At 41.1% G+C, this 13,942-nt stretch overlaps 1 protein-coding gene across 6 annotated transcripts in view; it reads left to right on the forward strand.

Moving 5' to 3' along the window:
- The first annotated feature begins 657 nt into the window (after positions 1–657).
- POGZ (pogo transposable element derived with ZNF domain) overlaps positions 658–13,942 on the forward strand; it is a 41,052-nt gene continuing 27,767 nt past the window's right edge. For 4 of the 6 annotated variants that reach the window (XM_081025664.1, XM_081025667.1, XM_081025668.1 and 1 more), the window contains exons 1-2: positions 658–986; positions 13,312–13,436. In XM_081025664.1, coding sequence (XP_080881790.1) covers positions 13,313–13,436 — 124 coding nt within the window. In that variant the 5' untranslated portion in view covers positions 658–986; position 13,312. Of the gene's footprint in view, positions 987–2,091; positions 2,174–5,464; positions 5,494–13,311; positions 13,437–13,942 lie in introns of those variants that run through there. The other 2 variants (XM_081025665.1, XM_081025666.1) reach the window with 2 other exon arrangements.

The raw sequence follows: 13,942 nt of genomic DNA on the forward strand, positions 1-13,942 counted from the left end.
GCCTCGATTGAAGCAAAGAGCACAAATGTGGAGTCTATGGTTTCTTAGAATTGAGGGTCTTGGAGCTGAGTCTATTCACAATGGTTTCAAAGCAGTTTTCACACAAGAATCACCCCGATAAGCAATCATGTGTGGCTTCTTTTCAGAATCCAGAAGGGTTCAGGGTAAAATGGCTTTTAAAAGTTCTTCACTTATGGCGACTACCATAAGGCTAATTGATTGCATCTCTTGAGGAAGAGTGCCATTTTGCTGCCTTTGTTCAAATGACAGTTGTTGGTGCCATTGGGCCTCACCCTCTGGCCTGTGGCATGAGGTCCCCTTCTTGCTTAGGTACAAGCCTTGGGTAGAAAGTGGGGTGATGCCCAAAATTTCCCTGGAAAGTCCAGGCAAGTGGATTGGGGAATATTTTCTTTGGAAATCCCATTTTTCTAACCAAAATGTAGATATGGCTACTGAAGCTAATTATTATTTCATTATTATTTTTTTTTTTATAAACTGTTTTTATTTATTTATTTATTTGCAGGCCCAGGCAAACTTGACTAGAAAAGAAGCCCGGGCAGGGGTTAGGATGAGCGCGTGACGTCCCAGGCGCCCCAACCAATGGAAAGGCCACGAAAAGGGGAGGGCGGAAGTGACGAGCCGTATCCCTCCGCGGGGCGAGAGGGTCGGTGGGGGGAGTCGGCGTCTCTCTCCCCCGCGCCAGCTCCCGTACACGGAGCCGCATTCCTTGGCCCCCCCACCCCCCTCCCTCGGGGCCCCCCGCCCCCCTCGGGAAAAAAAAACCACCTCAAATCACTCGAACCCGAGGGAGGTTTCCTTGCACCCTCAGGGAGACGAGCTTTGAACGGTCCCCTCTTTCCCTTCTTCCCCCCAAACCCCCGTTCCCTCCCCTGCTCCCACCCCCTTCTCCCGGCGCCGGGTGTAGGTCCCTTTAAGGCGACGGCGCCTTCCTCGGGTCAGACTACCGGCGGCGACGACCACGGGAGGTGAGTGAGCGCGAGCGCCTTCTCTCTCCCCACCCCCTTCTCCCGGGGGTTCCGTTATCTTTTCGCTCGGCGAGGCGTTGCGAGGCGAGACAATGAGAGGGGGATGGGGCGGCTACGCGCGGGGTGGGGGCGGGGGCCCGGTAGCGCGCGCCCCCGCCCCCCTGTGAGTGGCGGCGCGGCCCGCGGCGGCGGCGGGCGTGGGGTGCGGCGCGCGAGCGCGTGGGGGAGTGCGTGTGCCCCGCGAGCCGCGAGAGCCGCGCGGCGGCCCGGGCCGCGGAGGCCCCTGCCTGCCCGCCTGCCGGCGCCCCCGCCCCCCGGCGCCCGCCGCGGCGCGCGCGCGCGCACTCGCGCCCCACGGCCCCGCACACAGCCGACGTCCACACGCACGCCCGGCGCGAGGCGTCTCGGAGGAGTGGGCGGGCGCGGGCGCGGGCGGCTCCCCGCTGGGGAAGGGGCGGGGGCGCTGGCGGCGGCCGGCCGGCGGGAGGGCCGGGCCAGGGGGCGAGGCCGCGCCGGGGAGGCGGGCGGCGGGTGACGTCCCGGGGGGCGCTCGGCCCTCCGCGCCCCCCGCACCGGGGACGGAGTGGGGCGCCCGTGGTGAGCGCGAGGAGGAGGAGGCGTGATGGCTTAGCTGCCCCCCTGTGTTATGTAATCCGCGCTCGGCCCGGTAGTACATCCCAAGTCGGAGTTCCCTGCGGCTCCTTTCCCAAGTCTCCTCCCCCGGCCCCCAGATTTCTTTGGGATGGCGCCGTGATTTATAAAACGGGATGAGGCGGAAAAAAAAAATCTGTTTTTTTTTTCCGATTATTATATCCTGCCGCGGTGGGCGCCATGTTTATTCTAGGGACTATTTTCTCTGGATTCTTAGCACCTAGTGAAAAGGAGGGAGGTTGATCCACCTGCTGTCCCTCCGTTCCCCTGCGACCTGTCCTGGTGTCTTCCCCCGTTAGACGCGGGATTCCTTCAAACTGTTGGGAACACGTTTGGCTGCTCACGAGTCGCGGACGTGCTTTGCTCAGAAAAAGGTAGAGCTGAGGAGGCTCGTAAAGCACGGAGCCCAGTCTCGTTTTTGAGGTGGGAATCGAGGAACCAAGTTGAGATGGTACAATCTCAGAATAGACACCACCCAGTGTAGACACCTCCCGCCGGAGCGCAACACCCCACAGAACAGACCAGCTATCCTGAAGGTGTGTCTCAAACTAAAGGAACGAACAAGGATGATTCTTAGCATGAACAGAATGGAGTTTTTACTCTCAGGAATTTTCACACCTAGGTGAAGGGGAAAGGAGGGGCTACAAGACGCCTAATTGCTCTTGGGTCTGGAGGTTGGACTTTGAATTCGAACCACTTAGCACAAAAGTTGTTAATTTCGGGGTGCAAAAAAGGTACCTTAGAGATTGCTAAAAAAAAAATGCAATTTGGGGGACCTCATCCCCAAGTCTGTTTGGGTGTGATGGGGAGGGAGGTGTCACCTCTACATTTTTAACCTGCGGTCCTTCAGCTGAGACGGATTAAGATAACTACCACGTAGAGAACTATTGGTGTAGCACAAAGGTAGTCAAAATAGAATCTTTAAACAGAATTAAATTGCAATCTATGCCCTTCCTGTCCCTTTCCTATATTATGGTTATAACATGCCAGCTATGTTGGGGGTGTATCTCAAAACTAAATGAACTAAGGAATGAAGACTCTTAAACTGGATTTTGGTAGTGTTTCCATTCCACGTTGAACCAGTGGTATAATCTAGGAAAGCGGTTCTCAAAGTGTGGTCCACTGACACCTAGGGGCCCCCTCAGACCCTTTCAGGGGATCTGTGAGGATATAACAATTTTCAGAATGACACTAAGACGCTATTTTCTTCACTGACGTTTGCAGTCGTGGTCCAAAAGCGGTAAAAACTACTGGTGGTGCCTTAGCACAAAGCAAAGAAGTGGGGTGAAACTCTTGTGCTTACTTGAGAATGTCCTTGATGAAGCAGTAAAAATGATTAATTTTATTAAATCTCAGCCCTCGAGTACATCTTTTTAATTTTTTAAGAATCTGTGATAAATTGGGAAGTGCGGGGTTGGAAAATAAAGTTCGCGAACTTGTTGCAACAAGGTGGCTAACCTTTTTTTGATATCAGAGGGTTCATTCATTATGAATCTTACACAAAAAGCACTTATACTGCCTACCGTTCCTACTGTTGATCGTATGGTCGTTGTCGTAAAGAAAAGCACTTGTGAGATTGACTTGTGAGCTGAATGTTTCATGGAACAGCATTTTCACTTGAAAGAACGACTCACAAGCTAGTTTTTTACACTTGAGTGCGTGGCGGAAGTTTTCTTGAAAATTAATGAAGTGAGCTTGTTACTTCCAGGAAAACAGTTGACAGTGTTTGTTACCAATGATAAAAATTTGAGGGTGAAAATTAGAATTCTTTAAAAGTTGACATCTCAAGTTTGACAGTTTCCCAGTATTTAAAACTTTTCTTATAACAGCAATGTGAATGACTGTGTGTTTTTTTTAAATATTGTATAATGATGCATGTCAACATTTGGAAGATGGGCATAGCTCAGTAAATATGTATTTTCCAAATGACCTGTGCATGATGTTTCAGAATCACCATGGGTAAAAAATCCTTTCAAAATGCAGGATATACCAATGGATTTTAATATAGCAAAGTACAAAAAATTCATTGATAGGGTTTCGATTCCAAGATCGCAACTATCCTTTAAGAAACTACCATTTGTTGAGTTTTAGTATTGCATCAATATACACAGCTATCTGTACAGGTTTCTAGAATACTTTCTCCCTATTCCGACTACCTGTGTGAGGCCAGGTGTTCATTATGTCCCCGAATGCAGAAGCAGCTATGAAAATACATCTGACTCTTATTAAGCTGGTCATAAAAAATTTGCAAAAATGCAAAACAGTGTTACTCTCCTCGCTATTTTAAGGAAAAAGAGTAATTTTTAATTGAACATGTTTACATGTAATGGGTTTTTAAAAATGTATTGCTAAGTATTTAAAATTGTTCTGTTTTAATTTCTAATATGGTAAACATCAAAAGATACAATCTACATAAAAGCTCTTTGGGTTCCTCAATAATTTGAAGAGTATAAAGGGGTTCTGAGACCAAAAATTGTTAAGAAAACTTTTAAGAGACTTTTAATAAGGGTCTGTCCTCTGCTTTTCATGAGATCATCCAAACTTGCCTCCATGCAAGAACATCTGGAGAATTTACAAAATGTCAGTTGGAGTTAATAATAGAAGAGGCAGTGAGTTGGGGAAGAATTCTAGAGCAAAAAAGCTTGGTTTGAATCCTGGCTGGGATATTTACTAACTGTAACCTTGGGCAAGTTACTTAATCTCTGTAAACTTCCATTTTGACCTCACCTGTAAAATGTAGTACTTAGGGCATAAAATTGTGAGAATCACTGAGATATGAATGTAAAGTACGTAATAATGCCTGGCCATATCACGGTAAAATAAATATATTTCCAGATAATGAATCTTTATCATGTATGTCTTTTTGTTGAAGGTGGAGATTGCAGATTTAAGTTACAGACCGTAGAGCTGGTTGGGGGTCTTTGTTGTATCAATATGGTAAGACTTGGATAGATTATTTGACATTCTGCTTTCTGGATATTAAGCCATATCCACAAAAACGTTTTTACAGGTAACGGAGGGGAGGAGAGGAGAAGGGAAATAGACTAACTTATTGCTGGTATTTACCAGAGTGAGATGCAATCCAGGGAGCAGAAATGGAATTTAGACAACATCCAACTGTGAGTGAAGAAAAGCTTTTCTTGGGAGAGGGACTCTTGAATGGTAAACTCTTTAAAAATAGGGAACTTAATGCTTACTTTAGTTGTTTTAGTAAACAGCACGTTCCTGATATTTGGGTGCTTCCTGATAGATTCACTGCCTGATAAGTGGGAAGTGTTTTGTGTTGGGGGTACTAGACGATTAAGACTTTTTAAGGATACACGGTGAATACTGTATGTAACATCCTGTGAGGGACAAAATGGGTCATACAAAGGATTGGATAAATAAAAGCTGCTTATTACAGGCTTAACAATAATTTTGTTTTATAGCCGTATTAATGATTCAGCCCTGTAGGTTTTCTGGAATTAATCCAAAAATTGAGGTAACTTGAAAACAAATGCCAGTTGTTTTGAGGATTATTATTGTTTGTTTCTCACCCTGAAGCAAGAGAGAGATATTCTTCAATTTTTTTGTTTGTTTTTTAAAACATTTTTCCTGTTCCATATGTTCTTTTTATCTTGATTTATGGGCGGGTGTGTACTAGCAGTGAATTGAAAATGTTAGACTCTGAATTGTTTGTTCCTGGTATTTATTTTACAGTTATGAAAGAATCAGGCAAATTAAAGGAATTCAAAGCTTCAAGAGCCAAATCTTTGTGGGAAGCTTTGGTAGAAAACAGATGTTTTCCTAATCTTCTTTGAGATGAAGATAAGTAAACATTTGCTGCCTATTAAATACCTCAAAAGTAGACCGACAGGTATATCTGCAGGATTTTTTCTGCTGCTTTTACATAACATCATTTGTAAAGAGTCTCTTTGTATCTTGCCTTTTCAATTACGTAGACTTTTACTGACTAGCTGATTACATAGGACCTGAGTAGAAAGTAGACTACCCTATTTGCCAGCATTTAAGATACAAACCACTCCTCCCTAAAAAGGTATGTATCTGGTTCACCCACATTACGGATGGAAAGATGAATGCCAAAAACTTAAAAGGCTATGGGAATTGCCAATAGTCCTGTATGAGCTGCTGTGTTGAGTAAAGCCTACTGGGTGCACAAAATCATGTCACTAGTGCAGTTATTGCTGTAAAATACGGAAACCATGTAGGTTACCAACATGTCACATCAGGGATTGGATTAATCGAAGATGGCAGTGTTGACCTTATCTTACAGTTCCTTCTTGGTAGCTTGTATAACCCACCTTAGATTCGTTTCTTTTTTCTAATATTTCATTATTGTGCCACATCTTAAGAAATGTGTATATGCAATCTATGTGAAAATTGCTCCTAGAAATAAGGACAAGTTAACCGAAAATTCAACCAGCACGACTACCAGTTTGATTTAGTAAATGGCAGAAAGATAATGACAGAATATAGTAGTATAAAATATGACAACCAAAATATGAGTAAGTAGTTTTTCTCCCCAGCTCTTTCAGCTTTGTTGAGGTATAATTGACATACAAAATCGTAAGATATTTAAATATACCTCATGGTGAGTTCATGTACATGTACACTGTGAAAGGATTCCCCCATCTAGTTAATTAACACATCACCTCACGTTTCTTTCTTTTTCTTTTTTTGGTGAGAACATTTAAGTTCTACTCGTTTAGCAAATTGATTTCAATTCTATGATACAGTTAACCAACTGTCAGACATTGGCCATGTTTTACATTAGATCCTCAGACTTTTGTTCACCTGATCCCCCAACTTTTTATTAAGCAAGATTCATGCGTGTGCAAAAGGTAACCAAATACTACAGGGGTGCCTACTCCACCTACACACAACCATTTTTTACATGTTGGCATATTTGATGTCTATAAGAAAATGCCAGAATATCTGTGTATTTGCTGAACCACGTGAAAGTCACAGGCATGACACTTTCAAGCATTTGGTAGCAATAAATACATTCTCCTACATAACTCTATACCATTATCCTTTCTAAGAAAATTAAAAATAATTCCCAAATGTCATCTAGTATCTCCGGGCATGCATCAGAAACACTGCCGGCTTGGTTTCAGACTGTCTTAATAAAGCAAGTTACACAAATTTTTGGGTTTCCCAGTGCACGTAAAAGGTTATGTTTACATATACTGTAGTGTGTTATTAAATATTCAGTAGCATTTTGTTTAGAAAACGTGCATACCTTACTTAAATATACTTTATTGCTGAAAAAAATGCTACCTATCACCTGAGCCGGTTGGGACCCCGCTCTGATAGACTTGCTCAACGCACGGTTGCCACAGACCATCTATTATATTTGTAGAAAACGCATTCTCTGCGAAGTGCAGTAAATTGAGGTATGCCTGTAATCTATATTCAAATATTCTAATTATCCCCAAAATGTCATTTACAGCTTTTTTATGAACCAGAATCCAATAAAGGTTCACATGTTACATTTTATTATGTCTCTTTGCTTTAATGTAGTTTGGTCTTCTAACTGTGTGTGTGTGTGTGTGTGTGTGTGTGTGTGTGTGTGTGTAAAGAGACCTTTTTTTTCTTTTTTCCTTTTTTCTTTTAAGGAGGGCGCAGCTCACAGTGGCCCATGTGGGAATCGAACCGGCAACCTTGGTGTTATTAGCACCACACTCTAACTGATCTAACCAGCCACCCCAAGAGACCATGTTTTGTAATATTTCATATTCTGCATTTGTCTGATTATTTCTTTATAGAATGTTTCACCTTCTGGCTTTATCTCATTATTTTCTTGTGGTGTTGCTTAACCTCTTCTAGTGCTGTATTTCCTATAAACTGGAAGTCAAATTGAAACGCTGTTTTTGATTCAGGATAAACATCATTGTGAATGACTTTTCCTATTTGCGTTTTACAAAAGAACAAGTCACAGACCAAAGAGCTGATGACAGAGTTTGGATTATTGGCTAACATTTTTCCATTTAACTTTATTACTGATATCACCATTGGCGTCTGATATGTAGAGCTACTTCTGTAACTAAGTTCAAGCATAACAATGAGACGTTGAGAAAGAACATAGAAATCGGTTGGTATCATGATATTGGTTTACTGCCCTCAGGAAATGATTCAGAAAAGTAGAAGAGGCAAAAAGAGGTGATATATCTAAGAAAAGCAATCCACAAAAGAATTGTAAAGGGCTCACAACCAGAAATTTTAGAAATGGCGATTAGATAAAGGTCTTTGGGACGTTATTTTCACAAAAATTATTCACCAGTCAGTACTGGTAATAACAAATACCAATATTAGCCATAAGTTTGGAGAGCTAATATGCTTCAGTTTTATGAGGAGAAATTACGTAGTTGAGCAAGAACAAGAATGGCACAGAAGTTGTCAGATGAATAGGAAGGTAAAATCAAGTTTCATAGGTAGATGATTATGGGGTGAAACAAACGAGGTGTATATGAGTTTTATAAAAATTAAAAAAAAATTTTTTTAAGTTTTTACCATTCGAACAATTTGTGGGAACCTGTTCCACTCATCCTTTCTGTTGCACAGAGGATAAATATTTTTTAAAAAATGATAGTTCTTTATGCATGGAATGTGGCATGATTTTTTTTTTTTTTTAATTTCCCTATTCAATTTGATCAGTTTCTCAGTCTTCGCACTTCAGACATTCTGGGCCAGATAAGTCCCTGGCTGGCCTGTTCATGATTGGGTGTTTAATAGCACCCCTTGTCATTCCCCAATAGATAGATGCGAATAGGACTTCTCCCTACCTCCATTCCTAGTTATGACTACCAAAGATGCCTCCAGACCTTGCCAAATGATTTCTGGGGGCAAACACCTAGTATCCCCTACTAGTATCACCGAGTTGGATAAAATCCACTGGCACTTGTGACAATTCCTTCATGATGTCCTGTATTCACTGGGTTCCCTGTGCTAGCACCTGTGGACAGCTCTCAAAGCCAGCCCCTTCTGCAGGTGTGCTGCACAGCTTGGGCTGTGCCTGGTCTGTGTTAGAGAACACGCGAATATGATGAAAGTTTTTAGCTGTCTTGGAAAGTTTATTGAAGGTAGAAATGGGCTCTTCCTTTATAAGTCAAGGTCTAGGCCTTTTGCTTTACCTGTTCCCCACTCCCCACCTCCTAGTTTACTTGGAAAAGAACTTTATTAGCTATGTGTTATGGATAAAGTTTTTGTTAGGAGTAATTGAGAAATTTGTTTGGTGTCTTTTAGGTGGTCTGTCTATATCTTGAAGGTTCAAGAAAAGACAGTTTTTTAAAAATATATTTTTTATTGGGGAATATTGGAGAACAGTGTGCTTCTCCAGGGCCCATCAGCTCCAAGTCGTTGTCCTTCAGTCTAGTTGTGGAAGGCGCAGCTCAGCTCCAAAACCAGCCGCCGTTTTCAATCTTTAGTTGCAGGGGGCGCAGCCCACCATCCCATGCGGGAATTGAACAGGCAACCTTGTTGTTGAGAGCTCCCGCTCTAGCCAACTGAGCCATTCGGCTGCCCAAGACAGTTTTTTAAAAAGTAGTTACTTGCTAAAGGACTTGATTAAACTAAATGTGTCCTCTTTGTTAACCTTTGATTGCCCCTAAAAATTTTAAACTATATGTAATCATGAAAATGAAATTCTAGGCACCTTGTTACAGGAAAGGAAAGGGAATACATACAGTTGCGGTAGGGTAAGAGTGGAAGTAATGAGAATTTTTAAATGTAAGTTATAAGACTGAAACATCTCAAGAATTTCAGAAGAAAATATAATTTTGTTTAAAGTTTCTAAGACAAATATTATTTGTGGATGTGGAATTTTTCTGCCAGATGACACAGGAGTGAAACTGAAGATAGCCAACTAATAGTCGGGGTTGTTACAGAGGTAATTTTATATTTAAAGTGAGCAGAAAGGCCCCTGACATCTGGACTGGCCTTGGAATATCATTCCTCACCAAAAGGAATCAGAGCTCCTTGGAAAAGGGGCTGATTCCTGGTGTAGGGCAGGAAATGTACGTGTGTGAGATGAGCCTGGAACATCTCGTCTTATCAGATGCAAGCACTTTATCAAACACTACAAAGGCTTGTGTCGGGACTCAGGAGCTGACTGAAAACGCTTTCACTAGCCAAAATAGGACACTTAGAGTTCGCAGTGAAGAGAACTGCAGTGGATCAAAAGGTGTTTAAATCTGTGATAGCATAACAATAATTTAAGAACAAGCTTATTGGTCACTTTGTGGTAATGCTAGTGCAGTGGCTCATTATTTTGAAAACCTGTAAATAGAGGGAAAGGATCAAGCAAGATGGAAGAATCAAGACTTTTACTATATGAACTGCATCACAGGGTGACCAAATAGATTTATTTTAATTTTTTTATAGAAGCATTCCAATTAAGAAAGAAAGGAATGGTAAATTTAGAATGAGTGTATCCAGACATTGCGCATGGCTCCTGCTGTAAGAAAACACCACCCATAAGAGTGGTCTGAGAGGGAGAAGGGAGCTGGACCTGTATGCAGTCAGGCCTCTGGATCCAGCTACCACTCCGGATGTGCAGCGGACAAAGGCCTATGTTAATACCCTGTGTGTGTGAGCAACGATATCCAGACTGTAGAAACGCCCGGAGGTGACTGGGTCCTTCAGGAAATAAATTGCAGGGGGAAACGAGATGAAAGAAGACCTAGAAATGAGAGACTCACGAACCTTATCATATAGTCATAACATGTGGGCCTTGTTTGGCTCCTAATTCCAATAAACTTCTAAAAGTTGGTATTTGAGAGAATTTCAAATTTGAGTGTTGACTAGATACTTGTTTGATAAGGGACTCTCCATTTTTTTAGGCATGTAATGGTACTGTGATTTTCAAATCCTCATGTTTTAGAGCTACATGCCAAAAATACTGGGGGTGCCAAAAAGATGTATACATATGACTTGTATTCATCTTTTGTTATCGGTGTGGATTGAGTATGACAATTTTAATGCAGTTTTTTCCTGTCTTAAATGTGTACATTTTTTTGGCACCCTCTATTCATGAATGCAATATTAGGTATTGGCTTGAAAATAATAGGAAGGAGAAGGGGGCATAGAGGCAACAAGATTAGTTTTCAGTTGATAATTTTTGAAGCTGGATGATGGATACATGTCTGACTACTTTTGTATTTCGTTAAAATGTGTGTATCTCACCTTAAAAATAGCAAGATGGGGCCGGTTAGCTCAGCTGGTTAGAGCGGGTGCTCTTACAACAAGGTTGCCTGTTCTGTCCCCACGTGGACCACTGTGAGCTGCGCCCTCCACAACTAGAAAGAAACAACTACTTGACTTGGAGCTGATGGGTCCTGGAAAAACACATTTAAATAAATAAAAGTTAAAAAAAAAAAAAAAAGAACAAGAAAAAAAGTGACTGTATGCTGTGGATCACAGAGAATGATGGTGTTTTTTTCTTGAACATCTGGTGGAGATATCAAATGCAGCATTTCATCATATTAATGATGATTTCTTTTTCATGACTGGAAAATCACAAGAAGGATGCTAAATTTTCATTTTTCATTTTTCAAGTTTTAAAGTAGGTTGATACCTGTTGTGGCCTGGCCATCTTTTTGATAGAGTTCAATTTTTGGATTCTGAGCTATTGATGTTGGAATGAAAGGAATGATCACGTTCTGAGAATCTAGGTCAGAATTGAGGACTAACTGAAAACTTGGCTTTGGTGTCTTTCAAAGATGTTTTGGGTGCAAGTCCGTGAAATAGGCTCCGTTGCAGATTTATTATTTTCTGAATTGACAAACCTTGCTAGTTAATTCCCTCTAGTTTGCTATAAAACACTTGAAAATAGTTTCTAAGTTGAGTTTTCTTTCAGTTTTGAATCTTTTAATTTACATTGGTTTTCTTAGCAAAGCATTTACCTGAGGAGTTATTTTTCCTTCTCACTTGTTAAAAACTAGTTAGAACACAAACATCCTTCTTTGCTATCTTTTCAAAATGTACCCTTCCCACTCTGTTTCTTAGAGTACCTTTTTCATGGGAGGAATAATATAATTTGACTTTGGTCAGATGGAAGAAACTTTCAATATTCTTATTAAAATTCCTTGTTTCACGAAATAAAACATGAACTTAAAATATTACATACTTGAGATAAATATACACTTGAGATAAAAGACCAGCCTTTTGGATATGCTAATATTTTAATATCCACAGGCATACCATTGAAAACCACAGTTTGCATTTAGATAACTGTCCTTATTCCAAAGGAAATTTTCTACAGATTGTTCAGCATATGTATGGAGAGTTTGCTTGCAGCTGGCCAGAGCTGAAAGAAGATCCTTGAAAACCATCTGTAGAGGTTATCCATAGTTTATATTCTTTCTGCTGAGTGTTTGATATTTATGCGTTAATCACTGTTAGTCATCTGTTGGCTGCGGCCTCTCAGAAAGTTATACAGCAAAGAACAATGTAAAAATTAAGTAGTTAGGAAAAAGTTTTGAGTGTGATCTTTTTCGAAAGTGGAATTAGACTGAAAAATACAGAAGTGTGTGTTCTGTAGTCTTGGTTCAGAGTGACTGGGATATGGATTTAGTTTCTTTTTAATTCAGTTTCTGGCTAGCATTGTCCTTTGTGTACATAAATTAAATACGAAACTGAGAAAATTGAAGTTGATACTGTAGATCTTTTTCTTTCCTTGCTCATTCCTTCTCCCCTTTAAGGTTTTGGGAAGACCAAAATAATTAAAATAGAGGGTTAGAGACCACTTAATCAAGTTAAGCACTTGAGCCATTAAAACTGTGGGTATTTGGCTGTAGCTTGCTAACTCACTGAGGCGTAGCCTGGGTATTTTAAATTTTCAAGGAAACTGATGCCGTCATCTGTTGGGCATCTCACAAATGAATGTTGTCCATCATATGGACCTAACTACTTCGGTTGGTCGTTTTGGTTTTTTTGTTTTGTTTTGCTTTTGACTTCGGACATGGTGAAAATTTTACTGCTGACACTAAGGGCTCTGAGACCCTTTGCATTAAATTATAGGCTTTGTTTGAACGTTGAGCTGTAATGCTACTCCCATTCCAAGGCAAAGAAATTGACCTTTCGTCAACTAATATGGAGGGCAGAATAGCAAAAGCTCTCTCTTTGTATTGAAGAGATGTAGGCTTTATTTTTAAAAGAAGCAGTCACCGTGGCAGTGTTTTCAAATTAAAGGCTGACTCTAGAATCATGGTGAGGCGTACAGGATAGCAGTGGGGCTGGGACTAGATGTGACCAGTGACGAGGTTCTCATCTTAGGTGCAGAATTTCAGAGATTGCAGAAAGGCTCGGTAATAAAGAGAAACAGTATTTGAATGTATCACTTTAAAAGCTCAATGTTAATACAGAAAATCTCATAATGAAATAATCCATTTTAAGTAAAGACAGCATCCAACCGTGCACTTGCATGATTCACTTTACCCTAATCCCACCCTGGGTATTACAGGTTAAATCTTTATAATCCTAATTATTGAAGAATTTGCTGTGGATTCTTCCACAAAAAATTTTTTCAAGAATAAAAGTTATGAATTTGGACCCTTGAAAATAGGAGGTTAGAGGAAATGGTTACCAGTGGATTCAAAAATCTGATTCTATATTTTGTACAAAACAATTTCTTCCATTCGGAGGCCAATATCTTATTTCATCATTTTTCTTGTAGCATGGCGGACACCGACCTGTTTATGGAATGTGAGGAGGAGGAGCTGGAGCCATGGCAGAAGATCAGTGATGTCATTGAGGATTCTGTAGTAGAAGATTATAATTCCGTGGATAAAACTACTACAGGTAACGGAAACTCTATCTTAACATTGTTTAAATTGACTTGGTTGAACGGCATTTTTGCTAAGACAGTGTGAGGTGGAGAAAGACTGTAAGAATCTGGGGATGCTTCATTATGGCTCTCATGCCACCTTTATTTTCCATGCTCTAATCCCTAAGTGCCTCGGTTTTCTCGTACATAAAGCTGGAAGCACGATATTTAATTCCTTACAAACATTGAGCCTCGTATTAACCAGTGTTTGCCAAACATCTAGCGATCCTCTTACCGATTGATACACGACGAGAATGCAGAGTGGTGGTTGTGTCATTGCTCATCTATGTACCCAGTCAAATCACAGGTTCCCATAGTCTTGGGCTTTTTTTCCTTTGTTTTACTTGAACTTGGTTTCATCTGTGAGCCGAGCAGAATTTGCTTTGTGTCTGCCTTCACGGACAGTTTACAAACTTGGGCTTGTTAGCTTCTCTTTCAGCAAGGTGATATTGCAGGGTCGAGTTCTGGGTTGCCCTGAATT

This window comes from Rhinolophus hipposideros (genome assembly GCF_964194185.1).
Source record: "Rhinolophus hipposideros genome assembly, chromosome: 19".
In the NCBI taxonomy this organism is placed as follows: domain Eukaryota; kingdom Metazoa; phylum Chordata; class Mammalia; order Chiroptera; family Rhinolophidae; genus Rhinolophus; species Rhinolophus hipposideros.